We start from the raw sequence: 26340 nt of genomic DNA on the forward strand, positions 1-26340 counted from the left end.
TCTTTCAATTGAATTTTTCCCAAGATTGCTTACACTAAAGTATAGGACATAAAGTTTGCTTCTATCTTCAAAACAAATAAAACGCCCTAAGTTCTACAAGATTTTTGTCGACATTGTACAAGAAATTCTCTAAGGGAAAGAATAACAGAAAAAGAAGGAACCGTGATTCACTTTTACATGTGCCTCTCCCAGTGGTCCAAGATCTCATCAGATAACATCCTTGTCTAACACTTTTTACCATATAATTTTATGGTTTTTTTTTGTTCCAACTTAACCAATGTCCAAAGAACAGTTTTTATTATTCAGTAAATGGAGAATTATTTCAGGGAGACAAGGCTAATGAGACTCACTAAATAATAAAGCAGCCAACTTCAACAGACTTTTGTAAAGTGAGTTATTCATATTCTTGGGATTATGTTGTTATGCTGGACCACTCTTTTAGGCTGGTGATTTAACCTTCAGGGCAAGACACTTTTGGTGACAGTCGGTCCTCTTACTTCCAATTTGGGGCACTGTGCGTGCGCCGTGCAATGTACTGTGCCACCCTATATGAGTGGTGTGTTAAGTAGTACTATTTCTATCAGTTTAATCCCTGTTACGTCCCCTATCAGGGGCCGGTGTATGGAATAGATTTTAGGAACCAGGAGATGGAAAAAGATGGTTGATCGGTCCTCTTACTTCCAATTTGGGGCACTGCGAGTACGCTGTGCAATGTACTGTGCCACCAGATATGAGTGGTGTTTTAAGTAGTACTATTCTTATCAGTTTAATCCCTGTTACGTCCCCTCTCAGGGGACGTGTATCGAATAGATTTTATACAACCGCAAAGAGTTGTCAATAGTTGACACATTCATGACATAAATTTTATTCCTCTATGCGTCAATCTTGGTGTAGTGATGACTGTGCTCGTGCGCACGTTTGGGTGATTGCAGGCGATGGCAGTTTTTCAAAGCCTATGGTCGTGCTGAGGTACTTCAGTGACAGTTAAGTGACCCAGAAAACAATGATTCTGCAGTGTGGGCCCATTGTTAGCCTAGTTGGCTTTATTGATCACCTTAGATGATCACAAAGAAAATTTATGTTTTTTCTATGCAAAATTATCCAGCCGATCGCATTTGGTCTGTTCACAATGAAGCAACGACCTTATCATCTGGGGTGTGCCAACATTGCCAACACACTCATAGAGGTGATCGCTTCATTGTGATACGCAAGCCCCTTCACCACAACAAGGTAACGATCACAAAGGGGAATTGACACATGTATGTGCCTTTTTTTTTTGTTTTGTTTTTGCAGCCACAGTGCAGCACCAGAGGCCAGAAAAATTAGGCATGTACACATGCCTGAAAAATTAGGTATTGTTGCAGCCGATGTTTTCCAGGCAGAAAGTGCACTAAAACATTGCGGCTTGAACCCTAGTTGGTGGCGGAGAAGTCACGCAAGTCATCCGGCATGCAGAGATTAAATACAGCAGCGTGTGGACCATTTTTAGCCCAAGGCATCTCATCTCATCAGGCCTTTTTTAGTCAAATGCATCCCCCACTGTCAGTCCCTTCGGGATCCATGCCTCATTCATCTTAATAAAGGTGAGGAAATCTAGACTTTTTTGACCTAGGCAACTTCTCTTCTCAGTGACAATACCTCCTGCTGCGCTGAAGATCCTTTCTGACAGGACACTTGAAGAGGGGTAGGCCAGAAGTTGTATCGCAAATTGGGATAGCTCAGGCCACAGGTCAAGCCTGCACACCCAGTAGTCAAGGGGTTCATCGCTCCTCAGAGTGTCGATATCTGCAGTTAAGGCGAGGTAGTCTGCTACCTGTCGGTCGAGTCGTTCTCTGAGGGTGGACCCCGAAGGGCTGTGGCGATGCGTAGGACTTAAAAAGCTCTGCATGTCCTCCATCAACAACACGTCTGTAAAGCGTCCTGTCCTTGCCGGCGTGGTCGTGGTAGGAGGAGGATTACTTTCACCTCTTCCCCTGTTAGATTCCCGTTGTGCTGTGACATCACTCTTATATGCTGTGTAAAGCATACTTTTTAACTTGTTTTGGAAATGCTGCATCCTTTCCTACTTCCGGTAATTCGGTAACATTTCAGCCACTTTCTGCTTATACCGGGGGTCTAGTAGCGTGGCTACCCAGTACAGGTCGTTCTCCTTCAGCCTTTTTATATGAGGGTCCCTCAACAGGCATGACAGCATGAAAGACCCCATTTGCACAAGGTTGGATGACGAGCTACTCATGTCCCGATCCTCATACTCACTGATCTCATTGAAGGTCTGTTCTTCCCCCCAGCCACGTACAACACCACGGGTACCAAATAGGTAACAACGAGCACCCTGGGGTGCCTGCTGTGGTTGGTCTTCCTCCTCCTAAAAGCCACATTCCTCCTCTGAATCCTCTTCCTTAGACTCCTCTTCCAGCGTTGCCGCAGGTCCAGCAAGCGATGATGATAAGGCTGCTTCTGGTGGTGATGGTGACCACAACTCTTCCTCTTCCTCTTCACGCTCATCTACGGCCTGATCCAGCACTCTTCGCAGGGCACGCTCCAGGAAGAAAACAAATGGGATGATGTCGCTGATGGTGCCTTCGGTGCAACTGACTAGGTTTGTCACCTCCTCAAAAGGACGCATGAGCCTACAGGCATTGCGCATTAGCGTCCAGTAACGTGGCAAAAAAATACCCAGCTCTGCAGAGGCTGTCCTAGCACCCCGGTCATGCAAATACTCGTTGACGGCTTTTTCTTGTTGGAGCAGGCGGTCGAACATTAGGAGTGTTGAATTCTAACGTGTCGGGCTGTCGCAAATCAAGCGCCTCACTGGCATGTTGTTTCGCCGCTGAATATCGGAAAAGTGCGCCATGGCCGTGTAGGAACGCCTGAAATGGCCACACACCTTCCTGGCCTGCTTGAGGATGTCCTGTAAGCCTGGATACTTATGCACAAAGCGTTGTACGATCAGATTCAACACATGTGCCATGCACGGCACATGTGTCAACTTGCCCAAATTCAATGCCGCCAATAAATTGCTTCCGTTGTCACACACCACTTTGCCGATCTCCAGTTGGTGCGGGGTCAGCCACTGATCCACCTGTGCGTTCAGGGCAGACAGGAGTGCTGGTCCGGTGTGACTCTCTGCTTTCAGGCAAGTCAACCCCAAGACGGTGTGACACTGTCGTATCCGGGATGTGGAATAGCCTCTGGGAGCTGGGGGTGCAGTTGATGTGGAGCAAGACGCAGCAGCAGAAGAGGACTCAACTGAGGAGGTTAGCGAAGAGGATGGAGTAGGAAGAGTAGAGGAGGTGGCAGCAGGCCTGCCTGAAAGTCGTGGCAGTGTCACCAACTCCTCTGCAGAGCCACGCATTCCATGCTTGGCAGCCGTCAGCAGGTTTACCCAATGTGCAGTGTATGTGATATACCTGCCCTGACCGTGCTTTGCAGACCAGGTATCAGTGGTCAGATGGACCCTTGCCCCAACACTGTGTGCCAGACATGCCATGACTTCCTTTTCCACAATAGATTACAGGTTGGGGATTGCCTTTTGTGGAAAAAAAATTCGGCCGGGTACCTTCCACTGCGGTGTACCAATAGCTACAAATTTTTTGAATGCCTCAGACTCCACCAGCTTGTATGGTAAAATCCGGCGTGCTAAGAGTTCCGACAAGCCAGCTGTCAGACACCGGGCAAGAGGGTGACTCTGTGACATTGGCTTCTTACGCTCAAACATTTCCTTGGCAGACACCTTTCTGTAGGCAGATGAGCAGGAACTGCTGAAGGTGAGAGGCAGAGTGGCGGGTGGTTGAGAGAGGACAAGGAGGACAGCAGTGGTTGACGTGGCTGAAGATGCTGGACCAGGAGGAGGATGGTGGCTTTGAGTTTCTGTGCTGCTTGTACTGATCATGTGTTGATCCCATAGACGTTTGTGATGTGAGATCATGTGCCTTCGCAAAGCAGTTGTACCTAGGTGGGTGTTGGACTTCCCACGACTCTGTTTCTTTTGGCACAGGTTGCAAATGGCATCGCTGTTATCAGAGGCAGACACACAAAAAAAATGCCACACTGCTGAGCTTTGCAATGACGGCATTCTGGTGGTGGCAACAGCATGCGTTGATTGGCGTGCTGTCTGGCTGACCCCGGGTGCCGATACATGCTGTCTAACTGTGCCACTAGCTCCTTGCAACGACCTCCCCCTGCTTACAACTCGTCTCCTCCTCCTCTCTGTCTCCCCATCTGAACTTTCCCCCTGTTCTTCTTCTCTTCGAGCGGGCACCCACGTGAAATCCATGGACACATCGTCATCATCAACCGCTTCACTTGTATCTGACAACTCAGCAAAGGAAGCAGCAGCGGGTACAACATCATCATCATCATCACACCGTACGTCCATGTGTGTAATGCTGCCTGACTGAGACATATCCCTGTTATCTACATCCTCTGGCAATAATGGTTGCGCATCACTCATTTCTTCCAACTGATGTGTAAATAACTCCTCTGACAGATCAAGTGAAGCGGCTGTGGTGCTAGTAATGGTGGTGGCGGTGGGCGGGCGAGTGGTAACTTGAGAGGTGCCCGAAGCTGAGCTGGAGGAGGATGGTGCGTCAAGGTTCCAAATGGAAGCTGTAGAAAATTGGGTGTCCTGTGTAAGCCAGTCAACTATGTCCTCAGAATTTTTTGAGTTCAGGGTACGTGGCCTCTGAACACTGGGCATTATTCTAGGGCCAAAGGAAATCACAGCACCACGACCACGACGGCCCCTGTGGGGTGGCCTGCCTCTGCCTGTCATTTTTTTTTAGATTAGTGGTACTATGCGTGCAAGGTACTGTGCCACCCGATATGAGTGGTGAGCAGTGGGCACAGTACAGTCTGTGGGCCTGACACTCACTGGCAGGCAACTGCAATTATATTACAGAAAAAATTAAATGACTTTTTTATCTGCAAGGTACTGTGCCACCCGATATGAGTGGTGGGCACTGGCAGTGGGCACAGTACAGTCAGTGGGCCTGGCACACACTGGCAGGCAACTGCAATTATATTACAGAGACAAAAAAATTAAATGACTTTTTTATCTGCAAAGTACTGTGCCACCCGATATGAGTGGAGGGCACTGGCAGTGGGCACAGTACAGTCAGTGGGCCTGACACACACTGGCAGGTAACTGCAATTATATTACAGAGAAAAAAATTAAATGACTTTTATCTGCAAGGTACTGTGCCACCCGATATGAGTGGTGGGCACTGGCAGTGGGCACAGTACAGTCAGTGGGCCTGACACACACTGGCAGGCAACTGCAATTATATTACAGAGAAAAAATTAAATGACTTTTTTATCTGCAAGGTACTGTGCCACCCGATATGAGTGGTGGGCACTGGCAGTGGGCACAGTACAGTCAGTTGGCCTGACACACACTGGCAGGCAACTGCAATTATATTAAAGGTTAAATTTAAATTACTTGTTTTATCTGCAAGGTACTGTGCCACGCAATATGAGTGGGGGGCACTGGCAGTGGGCACAGTACACTCTGTGGACCTGACACACACTGGCAGGCAACTGCAATTATTAGTGGGCACTGGCAGTGGGCACAGTACAGGGCAGGCAACTGCAATATATATATAGAAAAATTGAAAAAAAAAAGCAGACTAAAAAGGGCTTTTTGGGGTGCTGTCAGGATGCTGTCCTTAGCAGATCAGATGAGTCTTTGAGGACTGGAGTGGACACAGAACATTGGCCTAGCTAACGATTTCCCTATTAAATCAGCAGCAGCAGCACTCTCCCTGCTCTCACTAACACTGCAGCTTCAGAATGAATCTAAGATGGATGCTGTCCTTGCTTTTTGATAGGAGGTGGGAGGGTCTGGGAGGGAGGGTATGCTGATTGGCTGGAATGTGTCTGCTGACTGTGAGGTACAGGGTCAAAGTTTGCTCAATGATGACGTATAGGGGGCGGACCGAACATCGCATATGTTCGCCCGCCGCGGCGAATGCGAACAAGCGATGTTCGCCAGGAACTGTTCGCCGGCGAATAGTTCGGGACATCTCTAGTCTCCAAATGTCATACATCTCCTCGCCTCTCAACAGGGGATTGAGGGTAGAGTATGACCCTCTGCTACTCGCTGTAGAGTCCACTTCTGCATCAGGCACCAAGTTAAAATCGCAACACACCATCAGGTGGTCTTTTTGTATTTTTTCTACTTTGGCCATTACCTTGTTGAGAAAGTGAATTTGGTGTTTATTCGGTGCGTAGATGGCAGCTATAGTATATGGAATGTTATTCACCGTACATGCTATAATAATATATCTGCCATTTGTATCTGCTATTGTGGTGCTGGGTAAAAAGGCAATAGAATTGCTGAAAGCTAGGATAACACCCCTTTGTTTTTTATGGTAATGAAACTGTATGACATGAGGGAACAGTTGGTGTCGGACCCGGTGAGCATCTTTACTGACTATGTGCGATTCCTGCAAGCATAAAATATCTGCCTTTAGGCGTAGCGCCTCTGACCACATGTAAGATCGTTTTTAAGGGGTGTTAAGGCCCTTGGGATTAAAAGAGACTATGTTAAGAACCATAAGGAATCATTGCAATGCTTAAAGGGATTCTGTCACCTCGTATAACACAAATTCAGATTTTAAAACAGTCATGCTCCACAGCTTACCTTGATTCGGCTGTGCTGTTTTTTATTGTAATCCGTCCAGCAGTTTTGCAGAAAAATTACTTTTATAAAACCCTGAAGGTGCCCAGAGGGGCGTTATGTTCCCCTTTGTGTGCCCAGTAACGCCCCTCTTACAGTGCCCAAAACGCCTTTCTTCAGAATCCCTAACCGCCCACAGCGTCTCATCCCTCTCCTCCCCCTCCCTGACGGCCGAGCAAAGTCTCGAGCAGACGCAGTACCCTCTGAGGGCTGCGCCAGTGTGATTTACTGGAGACTGAGGGCAGGAGCTTCATCGGCGTCACTGGGCATGCGCCGAGCCCAGTGACGTCCGATGCTCGCGCGGAACCGCCGTATGCAGCCCGCAATACGGCCACGGGAGCAAAATGGCCGTGTGCAAAAGGCCTTTGGCTTAAGTATTTATTTTGAATTCCGTAAAAAATTTATCTGCAGAAAATACGGATGATGTCCGTGTGCATTCTGTATTTTGTGGAGCGGAACAGCTGGCCCCTAATAGAACAGTACTATCCTTGTCCATAAGGCAGACAATAATAGGACATGTTCTAACGAAATACGGACATACGGACCCATTTAGATAAATGGTTCCGTATACGGTCCTAAAAAAAATGGAACGGACATGGAAAAAAAATTATGTGCATGAGGCCTTATAGTTATGTCTACAGAGATATGTAAGGGCTTATTTTTTGCAGGACAATCTGTAGTTTTATTTATACCATTTTGGGATGTGTATGACTTTTTGATCACTTTGTATCCAATTTTTTTGGGGAAAAGATGTGTCGAAAATACAGCAAATCGGCCATTTAGATTTTTTCCCCATTTTTTTGTAAAGCATTTTTCCATTGTTAGAGATTTATAAGGGATTTTTTTAAAGGGCGTTATATTTTTCAATATAACTTTTTGGGAGTACATACAAATTATTCAGTTAAATTTTTATTAACTTTTTGAACTTTTTTTTCTCTGATCACTTCAGTACTTTTGTATTGCAGTGAATTTTTACAGACCATGTTTTATAGACTGGTAACCAATTACGCAGCCAATAAACGTGCGGGGAAGTACTGGCACTCACTGTAATGCCGTAGCCATGTTGGTTACTGGCATCACAGTGATTGACTGGCCAGAACGCGTCATCGGGTGCTATATAGCACCCGATGACACGTAATTCGGCTCAGTCTTAGTCAGGGAGAGCTGCAGCAGAAGGGACCGATAGTGTAAGGACAGGAATTGTTTTTTTGTTTAGGCAGGGAATAGTCTTGAAAGGTGTTAGAGACCCTAAAGTCCTTTTAAGGACTATTGTTTTATCTGGCTGCAATATATATTATTAGCGCAACCTGCGCTAAATTGCGTGCAATTGTTTGGCCGCTGCTGACAGTGACACTACATCTGTTACATCTGTTGTGTTACATTTGTGCATCCTAAATATCTGTGACATTCAGCGCAATTGTTTGGTCGCCTGCTGACAGCGACATTACCTGAGCTGCATCTCCTGTATAACGTTTGCGCATCCTAAATATCTGTGACATTCAGTTTAATCTTTTCGCCCTTGGTGACAGCTACATTACCTGCGCTACATCTCCTGTATAACGTTTGCGCATCCTAAATATCACTGACATTCAGTTTCATTTTTTTGCCGCTGGTGACAGCAACATTACCTGTGCTACATCTACTGTATAACGTTTGCACATCCTAAATATCAGTGACATTTAGTTAATTTTTTTTGCCGCTAGTCACAGCGACATTACCTGTGCTACATCTCCTGTATAACGCTTGAGCATCCTAAATATCTGACATTCAGTTTAATTTTTTTTGTGCATACACTTACAAAACCTGCACTACTGTACATGTGACATACTTGGAAGCATATATACCATTTAATGTTTTCAAGGCGAGCAGTAAGGGATGGGGAAGTGGCCGTGCATGCAGAGGCTGTGACCCTGGGCGCGGTTAAGCTGTGCCTGCTGCCAGAGCACAAAAAACACACTCATCCACGATACCTAGCTTCATGTCCCAGTTTGCAGGGCAGCGCAGAAGACCACTCTCAAAGTCACACCAGTGCGACCAGGTGGTCGGTTGGATTGCAGAAGATAATGCTTCCAGTCGGTTAAGCACCCTGATCCTCCTTCATCTCATCATGGAGAGTCTTGGCAAACAAGTGATCCCACACTCGGTTATTCCGAGGAGCTCTTTTTATCGCCATTCCTTGATTTGGCCCTCTCGCCAAGACAGCTTGAAGAGGGACATGAGGAGATCTTGTGCACTGATTCCCAAACTCTTGAGCATCCACAGTCAGAAAAAGATGACGGTGGTTAACGGTAATTAGTGTTTCACGAGGTGGATGATGATGATGAGACACAGTTGCCAATAAGTCAACAGCAATTAGTGTCTCAAGAGGTTCATGATGAGGATGAGACACAGTTGTCAATAAGTGAGGTTCTTGTTAGGAAGTGGAAGATGCGGTGGTGGATGATGAAATCACTGACCCAACCTGGGAAGGTGGCAAGCCAAGCAAGGACAGCAGTACAGAGGGGGAGGGATCCGCAGCACCGCAACAGGCTGGAAGAGGCAGTGGGGTGGCAAAAGGGAGAAGGTGGGCCACACCAAACACACCCACAACTGTTCCCCGGAACACCCCCTTGCGGCAATCTCCCTTGCCAAGGGGTAGGTGTTCCGCAGTCTGGCGCTTTTTTGAGAAAAGTGCGGATAAAAGAATTGTCATTTGCAACCAGTGCCGTACCAAAATGAGCAGGGGTGTGAACACTAGCAACCTCACCACCACCAGCCTGATCCGCCACATGGCATCAAAGCACCCAAATAGGTTGGTTGAACGCCTGGGTCTACAATCAGTGTCTGCGGGTCACACCACTGCCTCCTCTTCCCCTGTGCTACGTGCTGGCCAATCCCTTGTCCAAAACAAAGTCCCGTATTCCTCCCGCCCTGCATCTTGACCTTCGCAAGCACCAACAGCTAGCACATCCACTTCTGTGCCCCAGCGCAGCGTACAGATGTCCATACCTTTGAACAAAAGTTTAAATAAGCAGCCACCCACCCATAGGCTATAGCCTTAAATGTGCCCTAAATAGCCCTGGAAATGTTGTTATTTCGGCTTGTGGACACTGAAGCTTTCCGCAGCCTGATGGCGGTGGCCATCCTTCGTTACTCAGTCCCCAGCCGCCACTATTTTTTCCGGTGTGCCATCCCCACCTTACACCAGCATGTGTCCTGTAACATCACCCGTGCCTTGACCAACGCAGTAATTGGGAAGGTACTCTTAACGACTGACACATGGATAAGTGCTTTTGGCCAGTGATGTTACATTTTCCTGACTGCACACTGGGTGAACGTTGTGGAGGCCGGGAGCGAGTTGTACCCTGGGATGGCACAGGTACTACCGACGCCAAGGATTGCGGGCCCTACTTCCATCAAGATTTCCTCCACCACCTACATTAGTGGCTGCCACCCCCCTTCTCCTCCTCCACCTCTTCCTCCACTTCCACCTCTGAATTCTCATCTTGCAGCACCAGTAGAGTTGAGCGAACACCTGGATGTTCGGGTTCGAGAAGTTCGGCCGAACTTCCCGGAAATGTTCGGGTTCGGGATCCGAACCCGATCCGAACTTCGTCCCGAACCCGAACCCCATTGAAGTCAATGGGGACCCGAACTTTTGGGCACTAAAAAGGCTGTAAAACAGCCCAGGAAAGAGCTAGAGGGCTGCAAAAGGCAGCAACATGTAGGTAAATCCCCTGCAAACAAATGTGGATAGGGAAATAAATTAAAATAAAAAATAAAAATAAAAAAATGAACCAATATCAATTGGACAGAGGTCCCATAGCAGAGAATCTGGCTTCACGTCAGCAGAGAATCAGTCTCTTCATGCCATAGCAAAGAATCTGGCTTCATGTCAGCAGAGAATCAGTCTCTTCATGCCATAGCAGAGAATCTGGCTTCATGTCAGCGCAGAATCAGTCTTCATGTCATAGCAGAGAATCAGGCTTCACGTCACCCACCACTGGAACAGGCCACTGTCACACATTTAGGCCCAGGCACCCAGGCAGAGGAGAGGTCCCGTAACAGAGAATCTGGCCTTATGTCAGCGCAGAATCTGTCTTCATGTCATAGCAGAGAATCAGGCTTCACGTCACCCACCACTGGAACAGGCCACTGTCACACATTTAGGCCCCGGCACCCAGGCAGAGGAGAGAGGTCCCGTAACAGAGAATCTGTCCTTATGTCAGCGCAGAATCTGTCTTCATGTCATAGCAGAGAATCAGGCTTCACGTCACCCACCACTAGAACAGGCCACTGTCACACATTTAGGCCCAGGCACCCAGGCAGAGGAGAGAGGTCCCGTAACAGAGAATCTGGCCTTATGTCAGCGCAGAATCTGTATTCATGTCATAGCAGAGAATCAGGCTTCACGTCACCCACCACTGGAACAGGCCACTGTCACACATTTAGGCCCCGGCACCCAGGCAGAGGAGAGAGGTCCCGTAACAGAGAATCTGGCCTTATGTCGCGCAGAATCTGTCTTCATGTCATAGCAGAGAATCAGGCTTCACGTCACCCACCACTGGAACAGGCCACTGTCACACATTTAGGCCCAGGCACCCAGGCAGAGGAGAGAGGTCCCGTAACAGAGAATCTGGCCTTATGTCAGCGCAGAATCTGTATTCATGTCATAGCAGAGAATCAGGCTTCACGTCACCCACCACTGGAACAGGCCACTGTCACACATTTAGGCCCCGGCACCCAGACAGAGGAGAGAGGTCCTGTAACAGAGAATCTGGCCTTATGTCAGCACAGAATCTGTCTTCATGTCATAGCAGAGAATCAGGCTTCACGTCACCCACCACTGGAACAGGCCACTGTCACACATTTAGGCCCAGGCAGATTTGCTATAGAGAAACATAATCATATCCACTTTTCTCTGCAATACAACTTCTGCCTCCCTGAAGATGAGAAAACAATTACCTTAAAGACAGCTTTGTGGGCATATTTCAGCATGAGAGCAAACTATTACTTTAAGAAACTACTGAAATGATCGGTGACATGAGCTGTTTTTATTTCAGGAACAGAGGGAGCTGTATTTGGCCATTCAGTGGAAACACCACATATACGAGCTGGACCTTCACAAGACCTCAGGTAAGTACTGTATATTGTATAAAATATCTTTCTTCTGTTTATGCCAGATAAAGGTTTACATAATACATTTTATTTATTGTTTTCTTTTCTTTGCTCTTTATATCTGTAAAACACAACATTATATACTATAAGTACTTGGAATAATAAACTGATGTTGAAAAGGGACTGCAAAGTTGACCGTATTTACTGTCATACTATTCACTAGAGTTATGTTGTGTTTAACCTCTGGGCTAGCTACTATACAGAAGGAAACCTGTAAATCACAGGTTAAGTAAATGGAATGTCTAGGTTTGATAACAACTCACATCCCTGATGATTATACAGTCATATTAGTTCTGAGATGATGGATTTTGTTATACATATTTAGTTCCTCTTTATCAGACCTTACACTAATGTTCCAAGAGATCACATCTCAGTCATACTGTACTTTTTTTTTTTATTATTGTTTTTGCTATATTGGTCCTTTTTGGTTATTTTTTATTTATTTTTTGCAAGAAATACAAATATTAGAAACTATAATGGGAAAAGGTTATTTCTTAGAAAACCATAGCAGAAAACACGTACATGTGCACAAAAGTCCTCATCTATGATTTTCTCCAGTGCCCCACTCCAAACCACATACATCCTTCAACTAGTCTCTGCACCAATTACTGGCCTCAGTCATGTGCAATACATGAAAGCATCACTACTGAAGCCTGGGAATGACTGCAGAGGTCACATTTATGATGTATGTGACATCATTGAAGCAGCACCAGTGGGGTTGCAGCTAGAGATGAGCGAATCGACTTCGGATGTTTTATCCAAAGTCGATTCGCTCTTCCCTTGTTGCAGCAGCAGAGGATTAGTGTGTGAGCACAGGTTATTTCTTTAGTTTATTCCTTATCTGACTCTTGTCAGTTTCTTAAAATCCTGGAAAGAAAAAAAATACTTTAAAATTAGTAAAATCCTTAGAAGTTTCCATACAAAGGAAAGGGGTTAGAAAAATACATACATTTGCATTTATCGTATTTACATACACTTACATTTACCATATGTATTCAGATTTTTACTAGTGTTTCCCAGTTTATTACCGATTCTCCTCAGAGTGTTAAGTATATGAAGGGAACAGGTTTGGCAGGGTTTAAGATCATAGGTACCTATAATCCATAACTAATATACTAATCACAGGTCGGCACTGCTTGCTTGAAGTCGCGGTGCACGTGTCTGTGGGATGGCGTTCCCAATGAAATATCGCAGAGAAGACCGGCACTCGCTGTAGATAAATCTTGTATTTATTGGTCACATGTACAGAAAATAAGTGACGCGTTTCGGTGCTACCGCACCTTCATTAGACTTATCATCATACAAGAAAAATATCATGTTTAAATAGACCGCCAAATTACAGGGAAATGATATCACACAATAAACCCCTCCCACCAAACAGTGTTAAATCAAAACATACTGTATAAACAAAATGGAATCAAGCTTTGTTGCAGCATTTTTTAGGATTCAATAAATAAATCAATATTAGTTTTTCCTTCCTTATTGTGTTCTCCTTTTCTTTAGGTCCGCTATAGAAAAATAAGAAAAAAAATATTTAAAAAAAAAAAGAATTTTTTTCCCAATTTTTTTTTTTTACATTTTTATCACAAAAAAATATTTGGTCATTTTCTAGTAAGGTAATCTATCAAAGGAAGCTTTGTACGTTGTATTCACGATTGAGTCCACAGGGCTCAATCGTTTGTAATTGGTGCAGTAATTTATTTCTATCTCCACCTCGCCATGGGAGGGGTACACTTTCAACGTCGCCCCGCCATACGCAAAAAATGTCGTCGATAAAACGACGCCAAAATTTGCAGTGTTCCTTGTAGAAATCATTAGTATAGACAAATTCTGTCTCAAATATGGCAGTGCGACGTTCGATCCCATATGTTGTGTATATTTTGAAGTGCCCTTGTGGTCTACTGTAAACTGAAACTTCTACAAGGATGAAAGATAGATCGAGCAATCATAAAACTACCATTAGAAAGCAGAATCTACTATTTCCCGTACCATTTCACTTCCACGAGCACAGACACACAGTAGCATAACTACGTTATCAGATCATTGAAAGTGTACCCCTCCCACGGCGAGGTGGAGATAGAAATAAATTACTGCTTAAAAGGGAGGCTTATTGGATACACCGATTACAAACGATTGAGCCTCGTGGACTCAATCGTGAATACAACCTACAAAGCTTCCTTTGATAGATTACCTTACTAGAAAATGAACAAGTTTTTTTTATGATAAAAATTCCAAAAAAAACTTTTTTGTATTTTTCTATAGCAGACCTAAAGAAAAGAAGAACACAATAAGGAAGGAAAAATTAATATTGATTTATTTATTGAATCCTAAAAAATGCTGCAACAAAGCTTGATTCCATTTTGTTTAGATGTTTTGATTTAACACTGATTGGTGGGAGGGGTTTATTGTGTGATGTCATTTCCCTGTAATTTGGCGGTCTATTTAAACATGATATTTTTCTTGTATGATGATAAGTCTGATGAAGGTGCGGTAGCACCGAAACGCGTCACTTATTTTCCGTACATGTGACCAATAAATACAAGATTTATCTACAGCGAGTGCCGGTCTTCTCTGCAATATAATCCATAACTATATGTGTTTGAGCAAAGATCTAAATTATATGTATTTTATTCTGTAAATCAGTTTTTTAGTGATTATTACATCTAAAGATGAATATTTAGCATGAGAGGGGTTGTGTCAATTCAGCAAGTGCCATTTATTATGTAGAGAAAGTTAATGCAAGCCACTTACTAATGTCTTGCAATTATCCATATTGCTTCCTTTGCTGGCTGGATTCATTTTTACGTCACATTTTAAGCTAGTTGTTTTCATGGTTACAACCACCAAGCAACCCAGCAGCGGTGGCCGTGCTTGCACATTATAGTCAAAAGTGCCGGCCTCTCTGGTGGCTGAGACCGTGGGAGCTCACATAGGCTGGTACTTTTTTCTATAGTGTGCAAGCAAGGCCACCATTAATGGATTGCAAGGTGGTCATAACCATGGAAACAAGAAGTTTTTAATGTGATGGAAAAATGAATCCAGCGAGCAATATGGATAACTCATTAGTAAGTGGCTTGTATTAACTTTCTCTACATAAGAAATGGCCTCTGCTGAAGTGACACAACCCCTTTAAGGGGTTGTCCCATCTCAGACATTGGGGCATGTCCTAGCAGTGTCTGATAGGTGTGGATCCCACCTCTGGGACCCACACTTATACTTAGAATGGAGCCCGCAGAGTCAGAGCGGCTGCCCTCCATTTATTCCTATGGGAGCGCCAAAAGTAGCCGAGTGGCAAGTCCCATTGAAATGAATTGGAAGCTCACCGCACAAGTGCTAGCACCGCTCCATTCACTTCGATGGGGATATTGAAAATAGCTATTTTTGATGCTCTCATAGGAATGAATGGAGGGCGGACGTGTATATGAGGTGCGCCCTCTGGTACTTTGCAGGTCCAGAAGTGGGACCCACACTTATCAGACATTGGGGAAATCATCCTAACAATATGCCCCCAATGTCTGAGATGGGACAAACCCTTTAACTGATATACTGAGCTGAAAATTCAATTTTGATCGCAATTTTTAGCCATTATCCATCCAGATTTTTTGTCCATACTAAAATTGTTAGATCTGAATAATTTTTTAGAAATGAAGTTACGAGGAGTCAATTCTCTTTCCTATAATTTCTAACTGAAAGGGATTTTGACCATGTTAAACTGCTGCCAGCCCTACAGCAGGACATATATATCATTTGTGGAGCAAATATCATCAAGAGTACTGAGAATATGAATTTTAGTTCTGCCACATTCTGTTCCTTAAGTGCACTGGAGGCAGACTGTCACTGAGACATGCTCTCCACAGCCCTAAGTGATAGATGTACTGGCCTCCTGGTTCATTGCTATAGCTCTCATTTAGAGTAGAGAGGAGGGGCTGTGAGAGGCTGTGAGACAGCTCAATGCAGAGAGCATAGAGCGCTTCATATTAAACCTTGCCCTGGTCACTTGGAGGGAAACCTGACAAAAAAAAAATCATATTCACACTAATCCTGTGGATAAAAGCTACACAACAGTTATGTTTCCACTGCTCTCCCCAGCCTCTACCTAGTTCTGTCAGCAGTTTAACATTTTCAAAAACTGCTGACAGCCCATTTAAATAGAATCTAATGCACTTTTAGAATATAATCCTACCAAAGAGGTTGAACTCAATGTCAGTTATATGTACATAGTGCGGAAATATATAAGATTCCCCTGTCAGTGTATGACATTTTAATATTATTTTTGAACATTTTGTCTTTATTTTCCTGTAGAAATAACTGTACAGAAAAAAACAGACTGTTGAAGGACAAAATGTTTGTTCATGCATTATTCATAAACTTCTAAACAGAAATGCCAGTCTAGTGCAAATAGTGGATTAACATCTTGAAAGGATTCAGCATTTTCTTCCTTTACATTATAAGGGCAATAACATGGCATACAATATGCTTAATGTCACATTGAGGTCTTTATATGTTAAAAGGGATCTATCTATCAGTAAACAGGAACGCTCAAATTGTTATTGACAGATAAACCCTGAATGATCTGTGCTAGAAGAACTTCAATACATTCACACATTTCAAATTATGACTTAATTTCCAAAAGTAGCACATATTCTCTTAATCTTAGTTTTGATAATAAAATGAGTATGTAAATGTAATTAAATTGTTGACATTCTTAGATGTTCAAGAAAATGTCTCATCCTGAAGATTAGTGAAAACAATGTTCTATTACCCTATTCAAGACTTCAAGACTATCATGAGGTTTAATTTCAGATTAGCTATTCTATGGTTACAATAAGTGTTTATACTATACATTTTATAACGTGAATTTGGTGATGTATATATTCGTTTTCTTGGCCCAAAGCAAGTAGTGTCTAAGAGCTGAGATACAGTATGGAGGTAGTAACATTTTTTTATTGTGCGGTACATGTTATAGTTCATGGTATTATATGGAACTAAGCTATCGTTTCAACAACAGAAAAAGAAATATATTAGAGATAAGAACACTTCTTGAAATATCTTTTGTGTCCGATTCGCAAAATTTTTGGAGAAGACAGAGCCAGGTATGATGGCGTATTCACTGCCTGGTCCTGTCAATCAAAGTCCAGCAACAGAGAGAGTGTATTCTCTAGAAGTAATGGCAATGCCCCCATTGCTCCTAGTGGCTTATTTGCATATATTACAACTTCTCTTTTCTAAAAAATAAATCAAGTATGATGATGGGACCAAGACATCTACCTTGTGCTCAACAATGCACATGTGTCAGGTGAGCCTGTTTTACTACTATGATTCTACTGACAGGAGATCTTTACATTTTGATGAAGGCATGGAACTATGCCACTGGCCACCTTGCCAAAAGTCCAACTGATGGAAAATTGCAAAACTTTGGCTAATTCCATAGAAAAAAAATAAAAATAAAAATAAATATATATATTTTAGAAAAGGATTACATTTTGATGGTGGAGCAGAACTGAGTCACTATGGACACCTGGTCAAAAGTCTCAGTGACAGGATTTGGCAAAAACTGACACAGATGACATAGAGAAGAATTACATTTTATAGAAAAATTACATTTTGGGGAAGGTGCAGGACTGTGCCACTACCTAGCAAAAACTGCAACTGCAGCTGATGACATACAGAAGAAATACATTTTTGAAAAGAATTACATTTTACAGAAGGTGCTGAATTACTCCACATTTGCCACAACTAAGTGGTATGGCAGCAACAGCACTGCCAGCAACTTGGCCAGGTGGGAGTTCAGCTTACACACAAGTTAATTGCTGGTCATGATTAGAATTCTCATAGTCACACATTCCTTTATGGATGTCTAACAAAGGAGCAGAGGGCAAGGAGGAGGAGGAGGAGTCTGAGCTGGAGAAGAAGCAACTGAAGATAACAAGGACTCTGTACTGCTTGGAGATGCCATTGACATCTTTAGTTCCTGAGATGACCACACAAAAAGCAGATCTGGCCCTGCCAGATCTTTTGGAGGTTTTGGATATACATTGCTTTGTTCTTTATTGCTGCCATAGCACCACCCTTCTCCTCTAATGTATTTTCCTCCTTCTCAGCGCCCAAATTCAGCTTCCAAGTCCTGTCTAAAATGTAATCATCATCATAGTCCTCAACCTCCCTGTCACTTTTATCAGACTGCAACATGTCATCATGGGTTTCTTGGCCCCCTTCCCAATTCCCTGCTCTGTATTTGCCCTAAGTGCCACTGTTGCTACCAGTGCCCCTACTGCCACCACCATGGCTACAAGTGCCACTACTAGAACCACCAACAACATCACAGCTATGCATGGAGTCCTCCACCTTCAATTAAACCTCCTCCTCATGGCAATACAAATGCTGATTTATCCACCGCCTTGCTCCTGAGTCCCTGGCTATGTTTGCTGGGTATTCTGGAGCTGAATAATGTAGAGGAAACTGTTGAATATTGTATTCAGAGGATTCTTTATCAAGCCTTTAAGGCAATAGGCTATAGCAGCCAGGTAGATAGCCCCTGAGCCGCCCACCATCCAAGAGTTTCGAATAACACACTTTGAGGCTATTTGGGCTAAGTGGTCAGATATAGCAGGCAAAAACAGATATTCTTTGACCCATCTTTGTAAATGTTTCCGGAAATAAACCTAAAAAAATATCCATGCAGATTTCTTGAAAAAAAATAAAAAAAAATAAACTTAAAGCAAGTATAATAAGGCAAAAAAGATGAAAATATCAGATACAGAAAAAGTTGATATTCTACATTGTTGTTTATGCTTTGAGTACTTTTCTATTTCATGTGTTTAGCTTTTTCTTGATGGCCAAATTAACAGGAAATAAAAGAATATACTCCAGCCTAATGCTGCTTATTTGTAAATCATTAAATGCATATGTTCATTCATTTGGCCTCTTGTCTATTACGGAAAGCTCAGCACTTAATTTAATATTTATGGTTCACCACAGTAACTTGACATTATTTACATCTGCTTAATGCAATTTAGAGAAAAATCATATAATATCTATTTTTACATATATCTCCATAGATTATTTTTTCAGCAACTGCTCTTTCACAATGTTCTTAATGAAGGTTAGCACCAGTGAATTTTACTTTTTTCTACGGTTTTGTTACAGTCTTTAGGGGAAATGATAATGGTGTTGCCCTACATTGTGGTTCTGTATGCTCCTGAGGGATGCTGTTGCTTCCTGCATCATTATTTTAGTTATAGTGACATGTCAGAGAGAGATGGACCGCTCTGTAGCTCTTTTACATTATCATAAAACTTCTCCTTATAAAGGATTTTAAAGTGAAATATAAGAAATACACCTAGTGTAGTTATTATAAGCAAGGTGTTTGCTAAATCCAGAGGTTACCGTAAATATACTTATTTGCAGACAAAATGTAAAGTTTTATGAGGTGTTTTTGGCTTATCGTTACCTCCCCTAAAACTTCCCCCTACACTACAGCCGTGACAGGTTTGCTGGATCCATTTTCACTAGGGTATTGTCAAATCCTGACAGATTTTCTTGACTTAAAGTCGACCTATAACCTCTCCTGACATGTCTGTTTTAGTAACTATCCGCATTCCCTAAGCAATAACAATTCTGGAGCATCTATTCTCGTTACCCTATGTTGTGCCATCCCTCTATTATTCCTGCTAGAGGTTTATGAATGGATATTACCAGTTTGGAGGTGATGTCCCGGTACAGTCTGAGACTCGCAGTACTAATTGGATGTGCAGGGACACTTTGTGAAAAATCAATCACAGGACACAGAATTTGCTTTCTATTTGCTTATCATTCACTGTATACAAAACATTAATTAGCATGCCACGTAAGTGAACCCACTGCATCAGCAATAACTGCCATTATATAGTTCTAATAGTAGACCATAGGCAATCGGTCCTGGACTTAAAGGGCTTCTGTCACTCCACTAAACAAATTTTTTTTTTGTCTCCTTAAAATCCTTATGCTGCGATTTATCAATATATAGGGCTATTACTCAGTTTGGTTCAGTAGTTATATAAAAAAAACTGACTTTTAAAATATGCAAATTACCTCTCTAGCGGCAGGTAGGGCGGCTACCTGCTGCTAGCAGCCGCATCCTCCATTCATAATGACGCCCCCTCCTCATGTTGATTGACAGGGCCAGCGGACGCGCTCGTTCTCTGACTGGCCCTGTCTGCGTTTTAAATCTCGTGCCGGTCTTCAGTTGGCACAGCAGTGGAGGACGCTCGCTCGGCCGATCCATCCTCAGTGCGCCTGCGCCGGGTGTATATGTGACGTCATCGGCGCAGGCTGCTAGAGAGGTAATTTGCATATTATAAAAGTCAGTTTTTTTATATAACTACTGAACCAAACTGAGTAATAGCCCTATATATTGATAAATCGCAGCATAAGGATTTTAAGGAGACAAAAAAAAAATATATGTTTAGTGGAGTGACAGAAGCCCTTTAACAAAAAATCTTGTGTGATATTACAAGGGCAGGATAAAGACACAACACAAGGAAGAGCAAACATATAGCCAAACCTGCCATGTTTCAGAGGCTCCTTGTCACAAATTTGTTTAGCTTTAAGAAGTTGTTCACCCTTCATGAGTGTTTCTTCAGATTCCCCCCCCCCCCCCCACAGTGTGGCCAGAGCTATGTTGGTATTCATACTTGATCTGTGCTGCTGGATTACGGCTCTATCGCTGCTCCACTGGCTCTGCATGCCCCTGGTCTCCCCACATCATCATCCTGTTTCACATGGGTCACGTGACTGCTGCAGCCAATGACTGGCCACAGCGGTGAGGTTTCACCCATGTGGCATGTGAACCAGTGACTTGCCACATGGGTGACACATTATCAATGACTGACCCATGCAGAACGGTACCCACTGACTGGACATCTTATTGCTGCGGCCAGTCATTAGATGCAGTGGTCACTTGACCCTTGTCAAACTGTACGTGGACGCGGGAACACCCAGGACCTGCAGAAGCCGTTGAGGCAGCTATAGAGCCTGAACCCAGTGGCAGGGACCGGGTAAGTATAATCACCACTGCAAGTCCGGCCACACTGGGGAGTCTCAACAACACTCACCAAGGGTGAACAACACCTTCAAGCCTGAATATATATAGAAAATGACACATCAACTGCATCAAAACATATAGGGGGAGATTTATGAAACTGGTATAAAGAAGAACTGGCTTAGTTGCCCATTTTCCAAAAGAGCTATGAAAAATAAAAAGTGGAATTTTATTGGTTGCTATGGGCAACTAAACCAGTTCTACTTTACACCAATTTGATAAATCTTCCCCATAGTGTGTGAATCTGAACTGTATAAGTACTAGATGATGAAGAAGCTTGCCTTGTAACTGACAGAGACCTGGCTTTTCAGCATTCCTTTCTCCACGAGACAGCATAGGTACTTTAGCTGTTCCATTTTTTGCATCCTACTGGCAGCAGAGATGATTGATTGTGTTTTTATAATGGGTCATTATTATTTGATAATGGATCTTATTTTTAAATTGCATCTTCCTTTAAACATAAATAAAATTGGTAAATTTCATTGAAGACGTCTATTTGGCTCTTTCAGTTCCACACATCTAGGGGCCACATACATTAACCATACATATCATGTTATACCTGTCCTGCCTCTCCTCCTTGACATGTTTTTTATCAACTACTTGCATTCCCCATGTAATAATTCTGAACCATATATTCCTATGACTCTATGTTATGCCCGCACCTACTGTGTCCTTCTCCCATACCATGTAGATTGTAAGCCCTCATGGGCAGGGCCCTCTCTCCTTCTGTACCAGTTTGTAACTCATCTTGTTTATAATTAGTGCAATTGTCTGTATTATGTATGTGCACCCTTATCACATGTATGCAATGAATGGCGCTTTAATAATAAATAATAATAATAATAATAATAATAATAATAATGCCATTCCTACTAGAAATTTATGAATGAATTGGCAGCAGTCTGCAATAAAGGTCCAACTTGGTGTTACCACTTGGGTGTATGTCCCTGCAGCTGGCAGCACTGATTCAATAGTGTCAGACTGTGCAGGGACACAGCCCCGACTGGTAACACCCAGTTGGACCTTTATTGCACACTGCTGCCAATTTATTCATAAACATCTAGTAGATAGTGTTGAGCGCAAATATTCGAATAGCAAATTTTAATCGCGAATATCGGCACTTCAAGAATTTGCGAATATTTAGAATATAGTGCTATATATTCGTAATGACGAATATTTGTCATTTTTTTTTCATCTGAACACATGATTCCTCCCTGCTTCTTGCATGTGGGCAAATGATGTCATTGGCCCACAAGCAAGAAGCAGGGAGGAATCATGTGTTCACTTCAGATGGAAAAAAATGCGGAATATTTGCCATTATGAATATATAGCACTATATTGAATATAGTGTTATATATTAATTTTTTTGAATATTCGGCATTTTTTTCCATCTGAGGTCATGATTCCTCCCTGCTTAAGTGGCTTGTGGGCCAATGACTCATTGGCCCACCATAAAGACGCAGGGAGGAATCATGTGTTCAGATGGAAAAAATGACAAATATTCTAAAAACAAATATATAGCACTATATTCTATAGTGCTATATATTCGTTTTTGACCTATGCCTGTATTGAGCGCGCATTATTTGCATATTACGCGATCATTACCTTGCCGATTTTTGCGTAAAAAAAGAATGTAGAATATAACGAATATACGTATTCGCCAATATATGATGAATATTCTACAAAATATTCGCGAAATATCACAAATTCAAATATGACCCCCCCGCCGCTCATCACTACTAGTAGAGCTATAAGAAAAGATGCTCCAGAATTATCCCTTGGGATTTTTCTTCTGTCCCTCCAGGTTTCTAGCTTTTTTGGTTTATAGTTGCAACCGCCCAAGTTTCAACTACATTAACTACACAATACATTCCATTTCCATATTTTTTTTCCCAATACATGCAGTAGGGAGAGTTGGATAAGTGCAAGGGTAATGCAAGAACTTACTAGTATAGGAGAGCTGACAGGTCTTCTTTAAAATGTAATTAGATCAAAAGTTCATCTTGTTTGTGAGTAATATGTAAATCTGTATAGATTTGAGAAGAATGAAAGCACATACCTTATAATGCTGCACAACATAAAATATCCATATAAAATATTATTGCATATACTAACAACTGGGATTCAGCAAATGGGTTAGGAATCAGAGTGCTAAAATCTCCCCTAGGTGTCCATTCGGCAAACAGGATGCTCTGCTGGAAACATCTGAATGCCAGACTCGCAGCTGCTACCCAGTCACTGCTTGTAATGAATTCTAGAGATTGAAATTTGAAATAAAAAAAAACTTTACAGTTCTGATGCTACAAGCTAAATCTCTCTAATATGTATTTTATGAAAAGTAATTATTGATTATATGTTTTGCAATTCCTTTTGGTCTTCCCCACTGTATATTATATAGGCAATCTAAAGTATTTTAGCATAATATAAAGCTTATATTTCAGTGAAATAGACAAAAAAATGACATGGCATCAAGGATGAAAGAATAATCCTAAACTCTTGGCTAGGAGGGAAAACACAAGCTGTGGCTCTGTGCAGAATGCAAACATAGGGCATTGGAAGCAGATTCTGGTGGATATTACCCAATGCTGCGGTGCTGCCTAGTATACGGAGAAAGCAGATGTTTATAATGCAATGAATTGAAAGATGATTGGACAACATACAATTCAATCCAAAACTATTCTATTAAGCTACATCTGGTCTTTTCTTGACTTGAATATATAATAGCAGAATTCTGATAGTTACCCCTTAACGACTTGATTTTGAGGGGCTTTTTCAGTTTTGTAATGTGTTTCTTTCCTAATGGTCCCGACGTGCTTCCTCTATTGTATCCATTACTTCAGTGTTTTTTCACGGACCAGGGGTGCCGAGTTGACACCATGGAAGCATGCCCTATTTTTGTCCTTGATTACAGATCCCTCATGCACATTATAGTCTATGGGTCCATGAAAAACCATGGATATAACACGTATGCCATCCGTCTTTAGCCTCATGCACACGACCATTGTATGCATCCATGGCCGTTGTTCAGTTTTCCGTGATTTTCTGCGGACCCATTGACTTTCAATGGGTCCGTTGAAAACTCAGAAAGTGCACCGTTGTTCATCCGCGGCTGTGATCCGTGTTTCCTGTCCGTCAAAAAAATATGACCTGTCCTATTTTTTTGATGGACAACGGTTCACAGACCCATTCAAGTCAATGGGTCCGTGAAAAAAGACGGATGCACACAAGATTGGCATTCGCGTCCGTGATCCGTGGCCGTAGGCTAATTTCACACAGACGGATCGTAGATCCGTCTGCATAAAAGCTTTTTCAGAGCTGAGTTTTCACGAAGTGAAAACTCTAATCCGACAGTATATTCTAACACAGAGGCGTTCCCATAGTGATGGGGACGCTTCAAGTTAGAATATACTAAGAACTTTGTACATGACTGCCCCCTCTTACAGGGGGCTGTGATCCGCACAATTAACCCCTCATGATTTTAATTAGGGGGGGGAGAGGGGAGGCCGCACTGGCCACCAATGATGGGGGAATGTGATTTTAATTAGGTGGGGGGGAGAGGGTAGGCCGCACTGGCCACCAATGAATATAATACTGGGGAGGGAGGGAGGGGGGCCGCACTGGCCACCAATGAGTTAAATACAGGGGAGGGAGGGAGGAGGGCCGCACTGGCCACCAATGAGTTAAATACAGGGGAGGGAGGGAGGGGGGCCGCACTGGCCACCAATGAGTTAAATACAGGGGAGGGGGGGTCTGCCCCCTCCTGCCTGGCAGCACCTGATCTCTTACAGGGGGCTATGATACGCACAATTAACCCCTCAGGTGCGGCACCTGAGGGGTTATTGTGCTGATCACAGCCCCCTGTAAGAGATCGGGTGCTGCCAGGCAGCAGGGGGCAGTCATGTACACAGTTCTTAGTATATTCTAACTTGAAGCGTCCCCATCACTATGGGAACGCCTCTGTGTTAGAATATACTGTCGGATCTGAGTTTTGACGATCTAACTCAAATCTGATGTTATTTTCTAACATAGAGGCGTTCCCATGGTGATGGGGACGCTTCAAGTTAAAATATACCATCAGATTGGAGAAAACTCTGTTTCCTATGGTATATTAACTCCTGACTTTACATGAAAGTCAATGGGGGACGGATCCATTTGCAATTGCACCATATTGTGTCAACGTCAAACGGATCCGTCCCCATTGACTTGCATTGTAAGTCAGGACGGGTCCGTTTGGCTCCGCAAGGCCAGGCGGACACCAAAACGACTTTTTCTTCATGTCCGTGGATCCTCCAAAAATCAAGGAAGACCCACGGAAGGAAAAGCGGACGCGGATCAGGGACTTTCGGACCCGTTTTTGCGGACCTTAAAAAAAAACGGTTGTGTGCATGAGGCCTTAGGTCCATGGTTTTCACAGATCGTTGCTAGAATATTTTCTGGAAATTAATTGTAAAGGGGTTGTCTCATTTCAGCAAATATCATTTATCATGTAGGCAAAGTTAATACAAGCACTTACTAATTGTCACGGAACCATGAACCAGACGTACAACAAGGGATAAGTGAAAATAAGAAGGCTTTATTGAAAATAAAGCTGTAAAGCAAAAGTCCAAACGGATGGTGAAACCGAAGCAGAGTCTTTGCGAAGCCAGAGGTCGGGAACCAGAAGGGTAGTCAGACGAAGCCAGGATCAGGAACCAGCAGGGTAGTCAGACGAAGCCAGGATCAGGAACCAGCAGGGTAGTCGGACGAAACCAGGATCAGGAACCAGCAGGGTAGTCGGACGAAACCAGGATCAGGAACCAGAAGCAGCAGCAGTCTAGAAGCATGTGAACACAGGAGGACCAAGCAAGGAACTGAGCCACAGACCTCCTATATATATGAGCTGGGCATCCAGCTCCTCCCAGTGGGAAGGAGGAGCCGCAGGGTGGGAGGCTACAAGAAACCCAGAAACCAAGATGGCCGCCAGCACATGTCAAACGAAGGAGAACAGCAAGAAGGTAAGACCATGACAGTACCTCCCCCTCAAGGGCCCCTCCTCCGCGGAGCACAAAACGGTTTTCTGAGGAAGCGTGCGTGGAAGGCTCGGAGCAATGCAGGAGCATGGACATCTGCGGAGGGAACCCAGGAACGCTCCTCTGGACCATAACCACGCCAATGGACCAAAAACTGCACCCGACCGCGGACCAGGCGTGAGTCCAGGATATTGCTCACCTCATACTCCTCACGATTACCCACTTGGACCGGACGAGGCCGAGGAACCGAGGAAGTGAAACGATTACACACCAGTGGCTTCAACAGGGAGACATGAAACACGTTGGAGATCCGCATGCCAGGAGGAAGCGCAAGGGCATAGGCTACCGGGTTTACCCTGCGAAGCACTCGGAAGGGACCAACAAAGCGAGGCGCCAGCTTGGGTGGGGCACTCGAA

The 26340-nt window shown here is 43.5% G+C and overlaps 1 protein-coding gene across 3 annotated transcripts in view; it reads left to right on the forward strand.

Annotated features, from left to right (window-relative positions):
- SGCZ (sarcoglycan zeta) overlaps positions 1–26340 on the forward strand; it is a 589379-nt gene that overhangs the window by 534145 nt on the left and 28894 nt on the right. For all 3 annotated transcript variants that reach the window (XM_040418805.1, XM_040418806.1, XM_040418807.1), the window contains one exon: positions 11722–11794. In XM_040418805.1, coding sequence (XP_040274739.1) covers positions 11722–11794 — 73 coding nt within the window. The remainder of the gene's footprint in view (positions 1–11721; positions 11795–26340) is intronic.

The sequence above is a fragment of the Bufo bufo genome, chromosome 2 (assembly GCF_905171765.1).
Source record: "Bufo bufo chromosome 2, aBufBuf1.1, whole genome shotgun sequence".
NCBI classification, from domain to species: Eukaryota; Metazoa; Chordata; class Amphibia; order Anura; family Bufonidae; genus Bufo; species Bufo bufo.